This window comes from Oncorhynchus mykiss, chromosome 15 (assembly GCF_057628025.1).
Source record: "Oncorhynchus mykiss isolate SJ-2025 chromosome 15, ASM5762802v1, whole genome shotgun sequence".
Lineage (NCBI taxonomy): Eukaryota > Metazoa > Chordata > Actinopteri > Salmoniformes > Salmonidae > Oncorhynchus > Oncorhynchus mykiss.
The window spans coordinates 53212501-53225000 of NC_143036.1; the positions used below are offsets into that span (position 1 = coordinate 53212501).

Sequence of the window (12500 nt, forward strand, 5' to 3'; positions counted from 1 at the left end):
GCGAGACTACAGTATGTGTGTCCCCTGCTAGAAAATGAATACGATTATTTATGGCACTTCCACTGTGTGTTATTCGTAACCAACATGTGTCGGTGTTGTTGTGGCACCTCATTTTCCCAAAATAAAATACAAAATGAATTATAACGTGTCAGGACCTTGGCAAATGCTCTTTTTGCTGCTGCTCTAGTATGGAAACAGACTCCTCATGAACCTTAGAAACACATTGCTACAGTATTATATATATGTTATATATGTATATATATTATTATATGGTCAATATACTCTGTCTTAGTAAATCGAGGCTTTCCACGGCCCAAAACGTCACACGCCGTACCAATGACACCAAGAGAAAAGAAGCATTTGCCAATGTCTATTTACATAGCCAGAAGACAATATGGACATTCTCCTGGGTTACCTGGAATGTTTTTTTTTTAATCATCTATCTCTCTTTCTTCCCCTCCCAGCAACATCTGCAGGAGTTTTATAAGAAACAACAGGAGCAGCTACACCTACAGCTTTTACAACAGCAGCACCCTGGAAAGCAAGCAAAAGAGGTGGGTATCTGTTTCAGACCCGGAATGGCCTGTGAGTGGGAGGCAAGACAAGCAGGGAACAAGTCTAGATGATGTCCCGCTGGCTGTCTCACTCAGTTCAGTCTTCCAGGTTAGCAGCCGTAGTTTTGGGGAGACCTTCCCATGTTTCTGGGATTCCACAGAGCAAGCTAGCTAAACCAAAGCTAGTGTTCTCTAATTTCAGCTAGTGGTTCTCCCAGTGTTACTGGATGTGTACTGTATGTGCCTGAGTGTGTGTTTGATGGACTGAGGACTGGCACTTGTTATCTACCGCCGGGGGAGAGAGGGGGGGTTCTCTCCCTCCTTCTAGAACATGTAAATGGAAGGACGTGACGTTAAATAGCTAAAAAAGCCCAGTTTGAGCCGATAGAGAGAGACAGGACCGAGTCACAGGGTCTGCTGATTAATGAACTGCTTCTGTGGGTTTGGGCCTAGTGGCGAGCAGCAGAAAAGTTAGAGTGTGACGCGCTCATAAATCACACTGACAGCCCGCCAGTCTATCGGGCGAGGCTCGCAGTCTGTCACAGGATCCGAACATCGTAGCACGCCGCGCGCTGCGCCGGGGCCACGTCTAAACAAAACATCTGGGAAGCAGTTCAATTGATCAAGAAAAGGTATCACAGACACCTTTTCCCAGACACATCTCTCTCTCTCTACCTCTCTCCCTCTCTCTCTCTCTCCCTCTCTCACTCTCGCTCTCTCCCTCTCTCTCTACCTCTCTCCCTCTCTCTCTCTACCTCTCTCCCGCTCTCTGTCTTCCCTCGTACCTTCCTCCATCTCTCTCTCTCTACCTCCCTCCATCGCTCTCTCTCTTCCCTCCTACCTCCCTCCATCTCTCTCTCTCTCTGTCTATTCAAGCAGCCCATTATGCAGACCCTACAGGAAGCTGCTGCTGACCTCCCGGAGGCTTTGTTTCTGTTTGGATTTGTGGATAGAATTTTCAGCCCTCCGTCGCCATCAAATATGGAATAGAAATTGCTCCCTTATTTCTCCAGAGACGGCGGGTCCAATCCACATGACTTGATCCATTATGCAGTCTGTTTTCCAGTGAGCGCATCACAAGTTTTGTCTGTCCCCCCCCCCCCCCCAGGCTAGAAAGGGAAGGGTCTTCCACTGCAGCTTGTCTCTCTGTGAAGTGTGACTTCCTCCACATATATCCTCAGGAGTGTCTCTCCACAACTCGATGGCCACCTTGGTCTTTTAATTCTTGGCAAGATTCTCCTACAACAACAAGCCTTTCCTTGAGTGTTACAATGGAATCTGATAGTAGAAAAATAGTGGAGGAAAAAGAGAGGCAGACAGAGAGAGATGTAGAGCTAACAGAGCCAGTTGTATGATAGCTCCATGTTTCCTAATAGACCACCAGAGATCTCATCCAAAGCCCACTGAGGACTAAACTGGTAATGAAATGAGGCTCAGTTCTTGGCATGTTTACCCTTATAGAAACGTATTATACCATGGTAATACACAGTTAGCTGTCTGATCGACACCTGCAATAACGCCAGCTTATAGTTCAGAATTGTAGTTGTATTTTCGTCTGTGGAATAGTACGGTTTTGATTAAGCCACAAAAGTCGGGGCTTTTTCCCTTCCTCTCCTGCTTGTTTTTCTGTGGTTGCTTTGGCAGTTTTTGTTGTTGTTGTTGTTGTTGATGTCGTTTTGCTCGGGCTTACGCAATCGTCTGTCTGTCTGGTCCCGTGGTAAACAAGGTTGCGAGGGTGGGGGGAGAGGGGGAGGGAGGGGGATAACGCTGGTGTGCTCAGTAGCTGTAAATCTCCTAGTGAGTTCCCCTCGGCCCCCTAAGCTGTAATAGACCATCAGCAAATGGAAGACAATTAACTATCAGCTGTGGGGGGGGAGGGATTACCCAGGGCTTAATATCATACAGAAGACTCGTCTCATAGCAGTCTGGAGTGGCGAGTGCAGTCCGCCAGTCTATTAGCCCAGTGTGCCTAGCTATGCCTCGTTCAGCAAGAGGAGGAGACAGAATAGAACAGGAACTAGGCAAAAAGCAAGGCGAGGAAAGAGAGAGAAAGGGAAGAGGAAGAGAGACAGGCAGTAGTTAAGATCATGGATGCAGCAGCAGCAGCATCGGCAATGGAAGCATCCTCGTCGTCAGTGTGGGTGCCCACTTTCTTGCTAATTTGTGTAATTTGTGCTCCTCTCCTCCTCCACTCCTCCTCCTCCTCCTGCTCCTCCTCCTCTTCACTATAGCAACAGCAGCAGCAGCAGCAGCATCAGCAGCAGCTCGCCACCCAGCAGCTCGTCTTCCGGCAGCAACTCCTCCAGATGCAACAGCTCCAGCAGCAGCAGCACCTGCTCAACATGCAGCGCCAGGGCCTGCTCTCCCTGCCCCCAGCCCCAGGACAGGCAGCCCTCCCCGGGCAGACAATGCCACCAGGTAAGGGGGTGGCTGGAGGAAGTGAAGGGGGAGAGGGGGTGGAAGGCGAGAGAGCCTGGGGCTTCAGGGGTTCTGGGGCTGGGGGGGGGGGCTATATTGCATGTGACTGCTGGTGCCCACACCGCTCACTCTCTCTAGCTCTCTTTCTATTTCCCTCTTTGTTTCTATCTTACTTTCTCTTGGTTTGTCTTCCCTTTTTGTTACTACCTCTTTCTCTCTCTCTCGCTCAGCTCAGCCTGTCTCTCTGTCTCTTCCTGTGTCTGTGAGCGTTTCTCGCTCTCCCTCTATTCCCTCGCTCCCTGCTCACCCCTCCCTCTCTGCATTGTTGTTGTTGTTGTTGTTTACTGCCTGCCTCACAGTAAGCAGTGAAGAAAAGAGACAAGAGGAGCCGCTTCCATTTTCTCTCGCCTTTGCCAAGAAGTAAACACGTGTTTACCAAAATGGCGGGGGGGGGGGGGGTGAAAACAACAACAACAACAACTAGGAAGAAACAAAACGAAGGGGGTCAATTACCGGTGTGAGGCTGAAACAAAAGGACAAAAGGCCTGTTTATCTAGCTAGATAATATCATTTGTGCTAACTGAATTCTGCTTTCTCTGTGACTGTAATCCAGTGGCAGCCATTGTGGATCAATGCCCGTGGTTCCCTGTAGATTTCATTGGAACACTGCATTCTTATTAAGTAGAACCGCTGACAAGAGATCATCCCAGTTAATCTCTCAGTGTAGCCGTGTGTCTTTTGATAAAAAAAACGAATCCTGAGTTAGAGATGAAGGACGGCAGTAAACAGGAGGAAGCTATTTCCGTTGGTTTGTGATGACTCTGTGTTGACGTAGTCTACAAGACAATCAGCTCCAGGCATTGCAGTGTGTGCGTAACTGTATTGTAACTGTGTTAGTCCTCTGTTTCTCCCCTCTCCCAGCTGGACTGAGCCCAGCGGATCTCCAACAGTTGTGGAAGGACGTAACCGGCGGCCACAACATGGAGGACAACGACATCAAACACAGCGTCGGCGTCGGCGGCCTGGACCTGACCACTACCAACTCTTCCTCGACTACCTCCTCTACCCCTTCCAAAGCGTCACCTCCCATCTCCCACCACTCCATCGCCAACGGCCAGTCTCCCGCACTCAATTCCAGAAGGGAGAGGGAGCGAGAGAGGGAACGGGAACGGGAGAGGTACGGAAAGTGAGCTACTCGTCCGCCACCCACTACACAACACATTGTAGACACAAAAGTTAGGACGACACAAAAAGCTTGTTGTCGGCTGGTAGTTGTTTGTTGTTTTATGGCTGTCAATAATGTACAATTACATTCAATATCTATCTATAGAAACAACCGATCAGAGTATTTGTCCCCGTTTAGAAACAAAAATAAAAAAAAACATTTGTTCCTGCCGGGTTGAACGTGATGTTTTGTTTGTTTGTTCAATAGTTTATTAGTGTCTTGGTAATATTCAAAAACCAGCCTCGGCCTCCCTAGGGACAGCGTAGGATGCTATTGAACACAGTTGCTTACCCTATATCAAAAGCAAGGAGAAGAAGACACCGGCAGCAATACACAGCTTTGCGAGCAGAAAGCGAAGGTAACCGCCTCGTACAGTATTTAGTGGGGCTTTTCTTTTGAAATCACCTTGCCTTACCTCTTGTCATGTAAACAGAATACGTGATGCCACGGTGGTAGTTTAGAAAGTTTACCCTTGCGATGCCGCCTTTGTTTGTGGTTCCGACTGTAAGAAAACACCGTTCGCGTATCTGTCTATCTGGTTCTATGCATTATTCAAGGCTCTTTCCTGCGCCATACGAAGAATGTGGCGTGGTGTGGCGGTGTGGGGAGATTACAGTGGAGCTGGATGTGTTGTGTAATTGGTTTCAAGTCGATGCTATCTGCTGCCGCCACTAAACGGGGAATTGAAAAAGATGTCTTTAGAAGGCAGACGTCCCCCTAGAGGAGAAACAAAAACAGGAGGAGGAGGAGGGAGGGAAAATAAGAGAAGCGTCTCATAATGATTGAACGCGGAGTATTGTCAAGGAGAGATGCTTACTAACACACAGTGGATCGATGGAGGGAAAGCCTGTCTGTAGAAACCATTGTGAGCGCTCACACACACACCGACACACAAACACACACACACACACCCTCCAACCCCCAAAATACAGAAACAAGTGGAGCCGAAAGGTTAAACCGTCACTTTTAATAGGATGTGCTGTCTACTCGGGGTCGTAACTTATTCGGGTGCCATTTTCCAAGCAGGACCCCCTCTTGTCCTCAAAATAACATGAATTACATTCATCTCATGATGAAAATTATATGGCTGTCGGGATTTTTCATGTTTACTTGAAAGCCCTCCGCTGATCGCTTTACAAGATGAAGAAATTGGGGTTGGGAAAATAAGAAAAGAAAATTGGTCCCTCTGTAAATGGGTTGGCTGGATGGTTTTTCACACATTGTTTGGAAGTTTGCAATAACATTGGGGATAGCTAAACCTCTAGATCAATAATCAGATGTTAATCATATTGCCAGGCCTCATCTTTTCTCCCTTCTGTTATTAGGAAAACCCTATTCCATTTATAGTGCACTACCTTTAGCCAGGGCATCAAGAGCCTCATGGGCTCTGGTCAAAAGTAGTGCCCTTTATAGGGAATAGGGTGCTATTTCAGATGCAGACAGTAACTTCCATCCTTGGATTAATTAGGCTCCTTCCCTCCACCTAGCAGCCTTGGCAGTTGAACTATTCAATAGAACAGGGCTGAATTGACCTGCTTTGACCTGCTTGTCGCTGATGGTAACCTGACAGCCACCAGCAGCCTCAAGCCATTATGGCTTTTTTGATGAATCTGACGACAGTCTACCCTTCTCTCTCTCCTTCTCTCTACCTCCGAATCATCCTTTTTTTTCTCCCTCTGTCTAACTCTACCTGCCTCTTTCTTTCTCCCTCTCTCCCTTTCACTCTCGCTCTCTCTCTATCCACCCCCCATCTCTTGCTCCCCCTTCTCTCTCCCTCCCCTTCCACCCTCTCTCTCTCTCTCTCTCTCTCTCCCCATCTCACTCTCTCCATCCATCGCGCCCTCCTTTTCGCTCCCTCTCATTTTATCCCCATGTCTCTCCCTCTCTCCCTTTCTTCTCTCCTCAGCTCATTACACGAGGAAAGCGGAGCCTCCCACTCCCTCTATGGTCACGGGGTGTGCAAGTGGCCCGGCTGCGAGAGCGTCTGTGAGGACTTCGGACAGTTTTTGAAGTAGGTCTTACTCTGAGAATGTACTCTCTACGCTGTGTCTTACTCACCCCCCCCCCCACCCCCCTTTCCTGTACTGACCGACCGCATGTATCATCATGTCTTAGTTTACACTGTGAAATTACTTCATGACTTGTGCATTACGTTACAGTCTCCTGTGTTAATACTTTTTTTTTAAAGTACAAGCTCCATGACAGTTGCGTTTAACAACCACGGGCCAAGACAACGGCCCCCGTGATATCCGATAAAGCTTCATGTCGCCCTGCCCAAGCGCCTCTCGTGCCTCTTTCCCACAGCAGAAACGACGTCTTATGTTCCATGGTATAAAAGTTGTCGTTCATCAACTAAGACGAGCTTAGCTGCTGTACATATTTTGTTTCTCAGTAATGAAGCCGCAGAGGCCTCCTCTGGGTTATTTCCCACAGTACCACAGCGGCTCTTTGTGAGCTTAATCTAGGGGGGCCCAACAAAGAGATAAACACGCTTGCATCTCAATTGGGACATTTTGACGCATAGTTTGTATAGACTGTCAGGCTTGCTGGCTACATTAACTCTCGATGTAAATGATCTCCGATCGACACCCACATCTCCTCTTCGGCTCGCCGAGTTGCCGTGAAAGGGCCTGATAGGCTTGTGTGAAGAGCGTCAAAAAAACGAATGGCAACTTGTATTGACGCGCGGGGGCCCCCACAATGGTTGCATTCAGTGTTGTCATGGCGCCGACGACGGACTGAATGAACTCTTCATGCGCCTTCAACAATTTAGTTCATTAGCTCATTTGTAATTGGTCTGCTTTGTTGCCTGGGATGTCCGTGGGAGACATCAAAAGGGGGAAGGTGTTCGCTCGTGCCGTAGATCACAAGTTATCACGTTGCCACTCGCTGGAGAAGCTTGGCTCGTTCTCTCTCTCCATTCGAAAAGAGAGCAGAAAAGGGCCAAAGCGCTCATTGGAATATTCTAATTAGATTTGTAATTAACTGAGAAATAATGATCTCGTCGAGCGTTTCCACTGGTGTAAATGTCCATGTAAATTCCACACAAAACTCTTTTGAAATTGGGATATTGTAACTATTTTGGGGAGGCGGATTCTTCCTTTACCTTACAGTGCTGTGACTCCATCACCGTGGTTCTGGGATGATATGGAAACACACCAGGGCCAAACCAGAGTTGTAGGATTTAGGTCAGGCAAAACCAACGGCGGTAGCTTGGTGAATTACACAGCCGTCTGTAGCACTAGCATGTACACTAGGGCTAATGTGTGTCTGTGTAAAGAGAAATGACTGAAAGCCAGACTGGCTTAATATACACACCTCTACAGACCCCACGAGTCAGACAGACAAGACATTTATTGTGCATTATATCAATGCCTCCATTCAATGGACACACCGACAATAGACGCTCCTTTGTATTGATTCTCTCTAGGTGTATTTCTATCACAATTTATTTTCTATGGCTGTTATGTGTGCTTATCCCCTGGGGAAGATGTACTGCATGGAGCGGCATGGTGGATGTCAATGGCAGAGGTTTGCTCGGGGGGGGGGGGGGGGGGGGGGGGGGGCAGTATATAGGCAGTACTATGTACGGTTTTGACTTTGGCACCGAACATGTCACCCTCCCCAGGAAAGGGGGTGATCTTGATAGTTTATTGTTAAAATGAGAGGCTGCCTGGATCTTTAACTTAAAGACCCTTGCTCCCCTCGGTCTCAACGTAGACTTTGATCTGAAGCCATTCTTGCGGTTATTGTGACTTTGCCATTGTAATTGTTTGTAAGCTTGTGTCGTCTAAAATTGATCTATGATCGTATGCTATCCATTTTTTTTTTTGTATGCTGTTCTTTGCATGCCATTTTAATATTTGAGAATTAACCAATGATAGGCCACTCTTGGCCATAATTACAGACACCTGTGTGTCTTTTGACACAATACAAACGAGTCATCCCGCAGTGTTTGTGATTATACCCCGATGAAGACCGCTTGGCTGTCGAAACGTTGGATATTTCATTTTTTTTGCATCTGTGCTCCTAGAGTGTGCGGCTCTCCTTTATTTTCAAGTACTATAAGGTTACAGTATCTATTCTGCTGGAGGCCCTGGTGCAGAGGAGAAGTTTGCCCTTGCGGCTTGAGAAAGATTTTGGCTGTGTGGGAGACTGCGTGGCTATAGCGGATTAGTGGCCCATCGCCGTACACTCAGTTCACTTTGCCTTACTGAATCCACCCGCGACTGTACCACGGGCTCCCATGTAAACACGGCTAAGTATGTTTACTGTTTGGGCGTCTTTATAGCTTAGTTTCTCATTTAGGCTAGGGCATAGGTACACAGTAGGTTACGAAACATGTGACTGTGTATGTTCTTTAAGAGCAGTGTAGAAGAAAGGATTGCACAGATAGGCATGTACTTTACACTAGTAGACTGGGAAGAGGCGCTGCAGGTAATTCTCTGACAGCTGGTGTAGTGTGGAAAGGGACCATGCTTCAAACGAATGTCTTTACAAAACAACCTTAAAGATTCTGGGTGAGACTCCGCGTCGTTGCATCCAGCCTGCGAGGAGTCAAGAGGTTCATGTACTGGAACCGGCACATGAAAACAGACAGCAACAAAAGACAACGTGTTCCTGGCAGAACAAAGATGGCTGCTCGTCTGCCTTGCCTTGGAGGAGGTGTCGTCGGTGTCAGGGAGAGCCTTTTGAATGTTTTCGGAGATGCCACTCATCTCCTCGGCAACAGCCAGGTACAAACACACTTTAAAATGGTTGACATAAAATAGGTGTCAGAATCAAATGGCTCTTTAAGACGAGAACGCGAGGAAGGGGGGAAACCTAGGTAACCTGATGGTTGGTTGCTGGAGGTAGGAAACAAAGGCTAATGTGGCGGGCGGGTTTAGTCATCTTTTGTTGTGTTGCGGGTAGGAAACTTGTCAAGATCAGCATTTAATAGCTCTTCAGTGTCTCTTTTATGTGTGTTCACCTGGAGAGCTAGCCTAGAGGTTGACTGGCACGTTGTGTTAGCTCTGTAGTTCAAATGTAATATTAGCGTGGGAGTGTTCGAGGGGGTGTCGGGTGGGGGGGGGGGGTGTGTGTGGGCCTGTGCGTGCATGTCGGTGCATGTAAGTGTATGTGCTTCCAAATAGTTTTGTGGCGTATATATTTTCACAGAAGTTTGACAGGAATGAGAATAACTCATTACACACCCAGGTTTGTTCTTTTAGATTAGTGTTATGTGACATTTTGTGGGCATAGTACGGTACTGTACATTGCAATCAATGCAGAAATATTTTATTCATTCACATCGCGTACATTTTACTCACCCATTCTGTTTAGTATTATTATATAATGCTTCCTGCTCTGTTCCCTTGTTCTGTATTGATTTACTCTCCCATCTGTGATCTCACACACACACACACACACACACACACACACACACACACACACACACACACACACACACACTCTCTCATCCATCTGAGAGGAGTTAGTTACCGTTTGATTATCGTCTCCAATTAAACATCCTTCAGCCCGTCAGCCCATAGATATTCATACCCACCCTCCAAACCTCCAGCATGCCCCGACCGCCAAACCCTCAGACCAGGGTCTCCCTAAATCGATGCACCTCACCGTCTACACAGACAATTTATCTGCCTCCTCACTTAACTCTTCCCCTCTCTACACTCCGACACCATGTCCCCCTCTTCCCCCTTACCCAGCAGGCAATAGCATCAGAGAGAGAAATGGCAAGTGGAGAGAGAGAGAGAGAGAGAGAGAGAGAGAGAGAGAGAGAGAGAGAGAGAGAAAAAAAACGTTAACCTGACTGCGAGTGTCTCTAACCGTTGCTTAATTAAACCCACAAGGCAGTAAGAAGCCCCCGAATAGGCCCCCTTAGCGCTACTCTGCCAGACGTCTGGCTGGGTGTGACAAGACCTTTAAAACTGAGGGCATTACATTAGTTATGCATATGCTGCTGTCTGGTCTGGTGTGGGTCTGCAATGTGTGTTTGTGTTACTCTGCGCCATGCTAGACAGTCAGGGTGGAGAGAGGCCCCAGCCTAGCTAGCATGAAGGGTCTGGGTCGACGAAGCTGGGATAGGACACATGGACAATTAGGCACACCATACTGTATATGTGCTTGAAGGTATATTAGCAGACTCTTAGAACTCTCAGTGTATAACTTCAGTATATAGTGTATATATTTGTCATAATGGGCGGTGAGGCTTTGTTTTTGTCTAGAAAATCCTGCTATACACAACACACCACTGTGTTAGTGTGGCCTCTCTGTCCCTGAATCCCTACATCTGTCAATCTCCCCAGCTCTCTCTCTGTTTCTCTGCCTTCCTGTGCTATTGGACCCATCACATTGGTTATTCCCCTCTCAAAACAAAAATCAATATGCCTGTAAAGTGACCCATAAATTACGGGGTGGCCCCAGAAATGTTTGTTCAGAGCTGTCTTTGTGAAGGCGTCCGGCCTCTCTTCCCTCCCACTCACCTCTCTGTTTGTACTGCTCTGAGTCTGACTGGGCCCGGCTCATTAGGGGATATTCTGGTGACTATGACGGATAACCTGTCTCTCTCTCGCTTTCTCTCTCTCTCTCTCTCTCTCTCACTCACTCTTTCTGCATCTCTCTCGCTGTCAATCTCTCTCCCTCTCACACCACCTCTCTTTCTATGTCTCTCTATGTCACTCTCACTCTCTTACACCCTCTCTCTCTCTATTTCTATCTGTTTGTAATCGCCTTGCCAACTGGCCAGCAGAAGAAGAAGAGGAAGACAAAAAAGGGATCATTTGAAAAAATGGTCGGAGGAACATCAAGAGGCCTTCTGCAGCCCCCCCCCCCCCCCCTCCAACAGGAGAGAAAAAAACACAGGCTGCTTGTCTGTCGATGACAGGGAAACTTAATAAAGATGTTTTTTGTGGGGGGGATTAAGAATCTTCAGGGATAGCGGGCCAGCCCGCTAGGTGCTTTTGAAGTAGCTGTAATTCATAACACACGCCATACATCAAGTGCATAAGATAGCATTATGAGCATTGAAATGACAAGGGTATTTGCAGCATTAGTTCCCTCTTCCTGCGAGGGACGTGATTAAATGATTAATGAAATGCCCCTTTGCAAAGCGCATTCTGAAACAGCAATTAGGTACGGGCTGGAGAAACCCACCAGTCCATCCTCTCCCCCTCTTTTTAATGCTATCTCATTTAGACCTGAAATGGTTACAAAAGCATTAAACAGGAATGAAATTGGAATGGTTTTAAATGTGCCCGGCCGTAATTGAAAGGTACTGGGCTATTGTGATTACAAATGTCCCGTTCCGTGCTTTGATTGGCATACTAAGGGAGGCTGGTGACTACGTTTGTATTGTTTAGCATTTTGCTGATAAACAATAAATAGGAAAAGACTAGATGAAAGTATATATTGCCGTACCTGGTGGGGGGAGAGGAGAGGATAAAAAAGGAGATGACGGAATCTTAACACTATAAATATACATCCTATTACATATGGTGTGTGTGTGTGTGTGTGTGTGTGTGTGTGTGTGTGTGTGTGTGTGTGTGTGTGTGTGTGTGTGTGTGTGTGTGTGTGTGTGTGTGTGTGTGTGTGTGTGTGTGTGTGTGTGTGTGTGTGTGTGTGTGTGTCAGAGAAAGAGATTTAAGCTGCCACTAATGCACTGGAGGCAGTGCTGTAAATGCTCATTGAAGGGTCCGCAAGCTAACCTATAATTACAGGAAAGAATGTGGCAGCTCAGGCATTTCATAACCATGTCTTCTCACCAATGATAATTCAGATAGAGGCTCATTACCCAACATCACAACACTTTCAAAAAAACCTTTTTCGCCTTTGTGGCGTGGTGCAGGAATAAAGGTCTATTTTAATGGCGAAGTTCTTTTGTGACCTGCGGGCTAAGTCCAATCAGGACAAACCGTCATCAACTGTTATGGCTGTTTGCGTTTTTTTTTTTTATTCTAATGAAGGAGATACATTTAATAAGTCTGCCACTGAGTAAATGTACACTTTGGGAGACAAACCCATTGTGCCAGAGCAGCATCTGATATCCTCTATGACTAGTGTTCTGGGTAGTCACTGACTCTTATCCTCACACCACAGAGGGGGTATTGTCATGGAAGATATGCTACTGGAGTCATATTGGAGATGATTTCATTGTTTTATATCAGAACAACATGCACCAGTATTATATATCATTTCAGAATGATGACGATGATGATGATAACAACAACAACGTGATAATAATCATTTATGATAATACGTTATTTAATTAATTATCACATTTTTGCATTTTAATCCATTTATAT

The 12500-nt window shown here is 46.7% G+C and overlaps 1 protein-coding gene across 1 annotated transcript in view; it reads left to right on the forward strand.

Moving 5' to 3' along the window:
* Positions 1-12500, forward strand: part of LOC110490233 (forkhead box P2) — a 114529-nt gene that overhangs the window by 78366 nt on the left and 23663 nt on the right. The window contains 4 exon segments of the mRNA XM_036944523.2: positions 465-554; positions 2786-2972; positions 3894-4149; positions 6104-6208. Coding sequence (XP_036800418.2) covers positions 465-554; positions 2786-2972; positions 3894-4149; positions 6104-6208 — 638 coding nt within the window.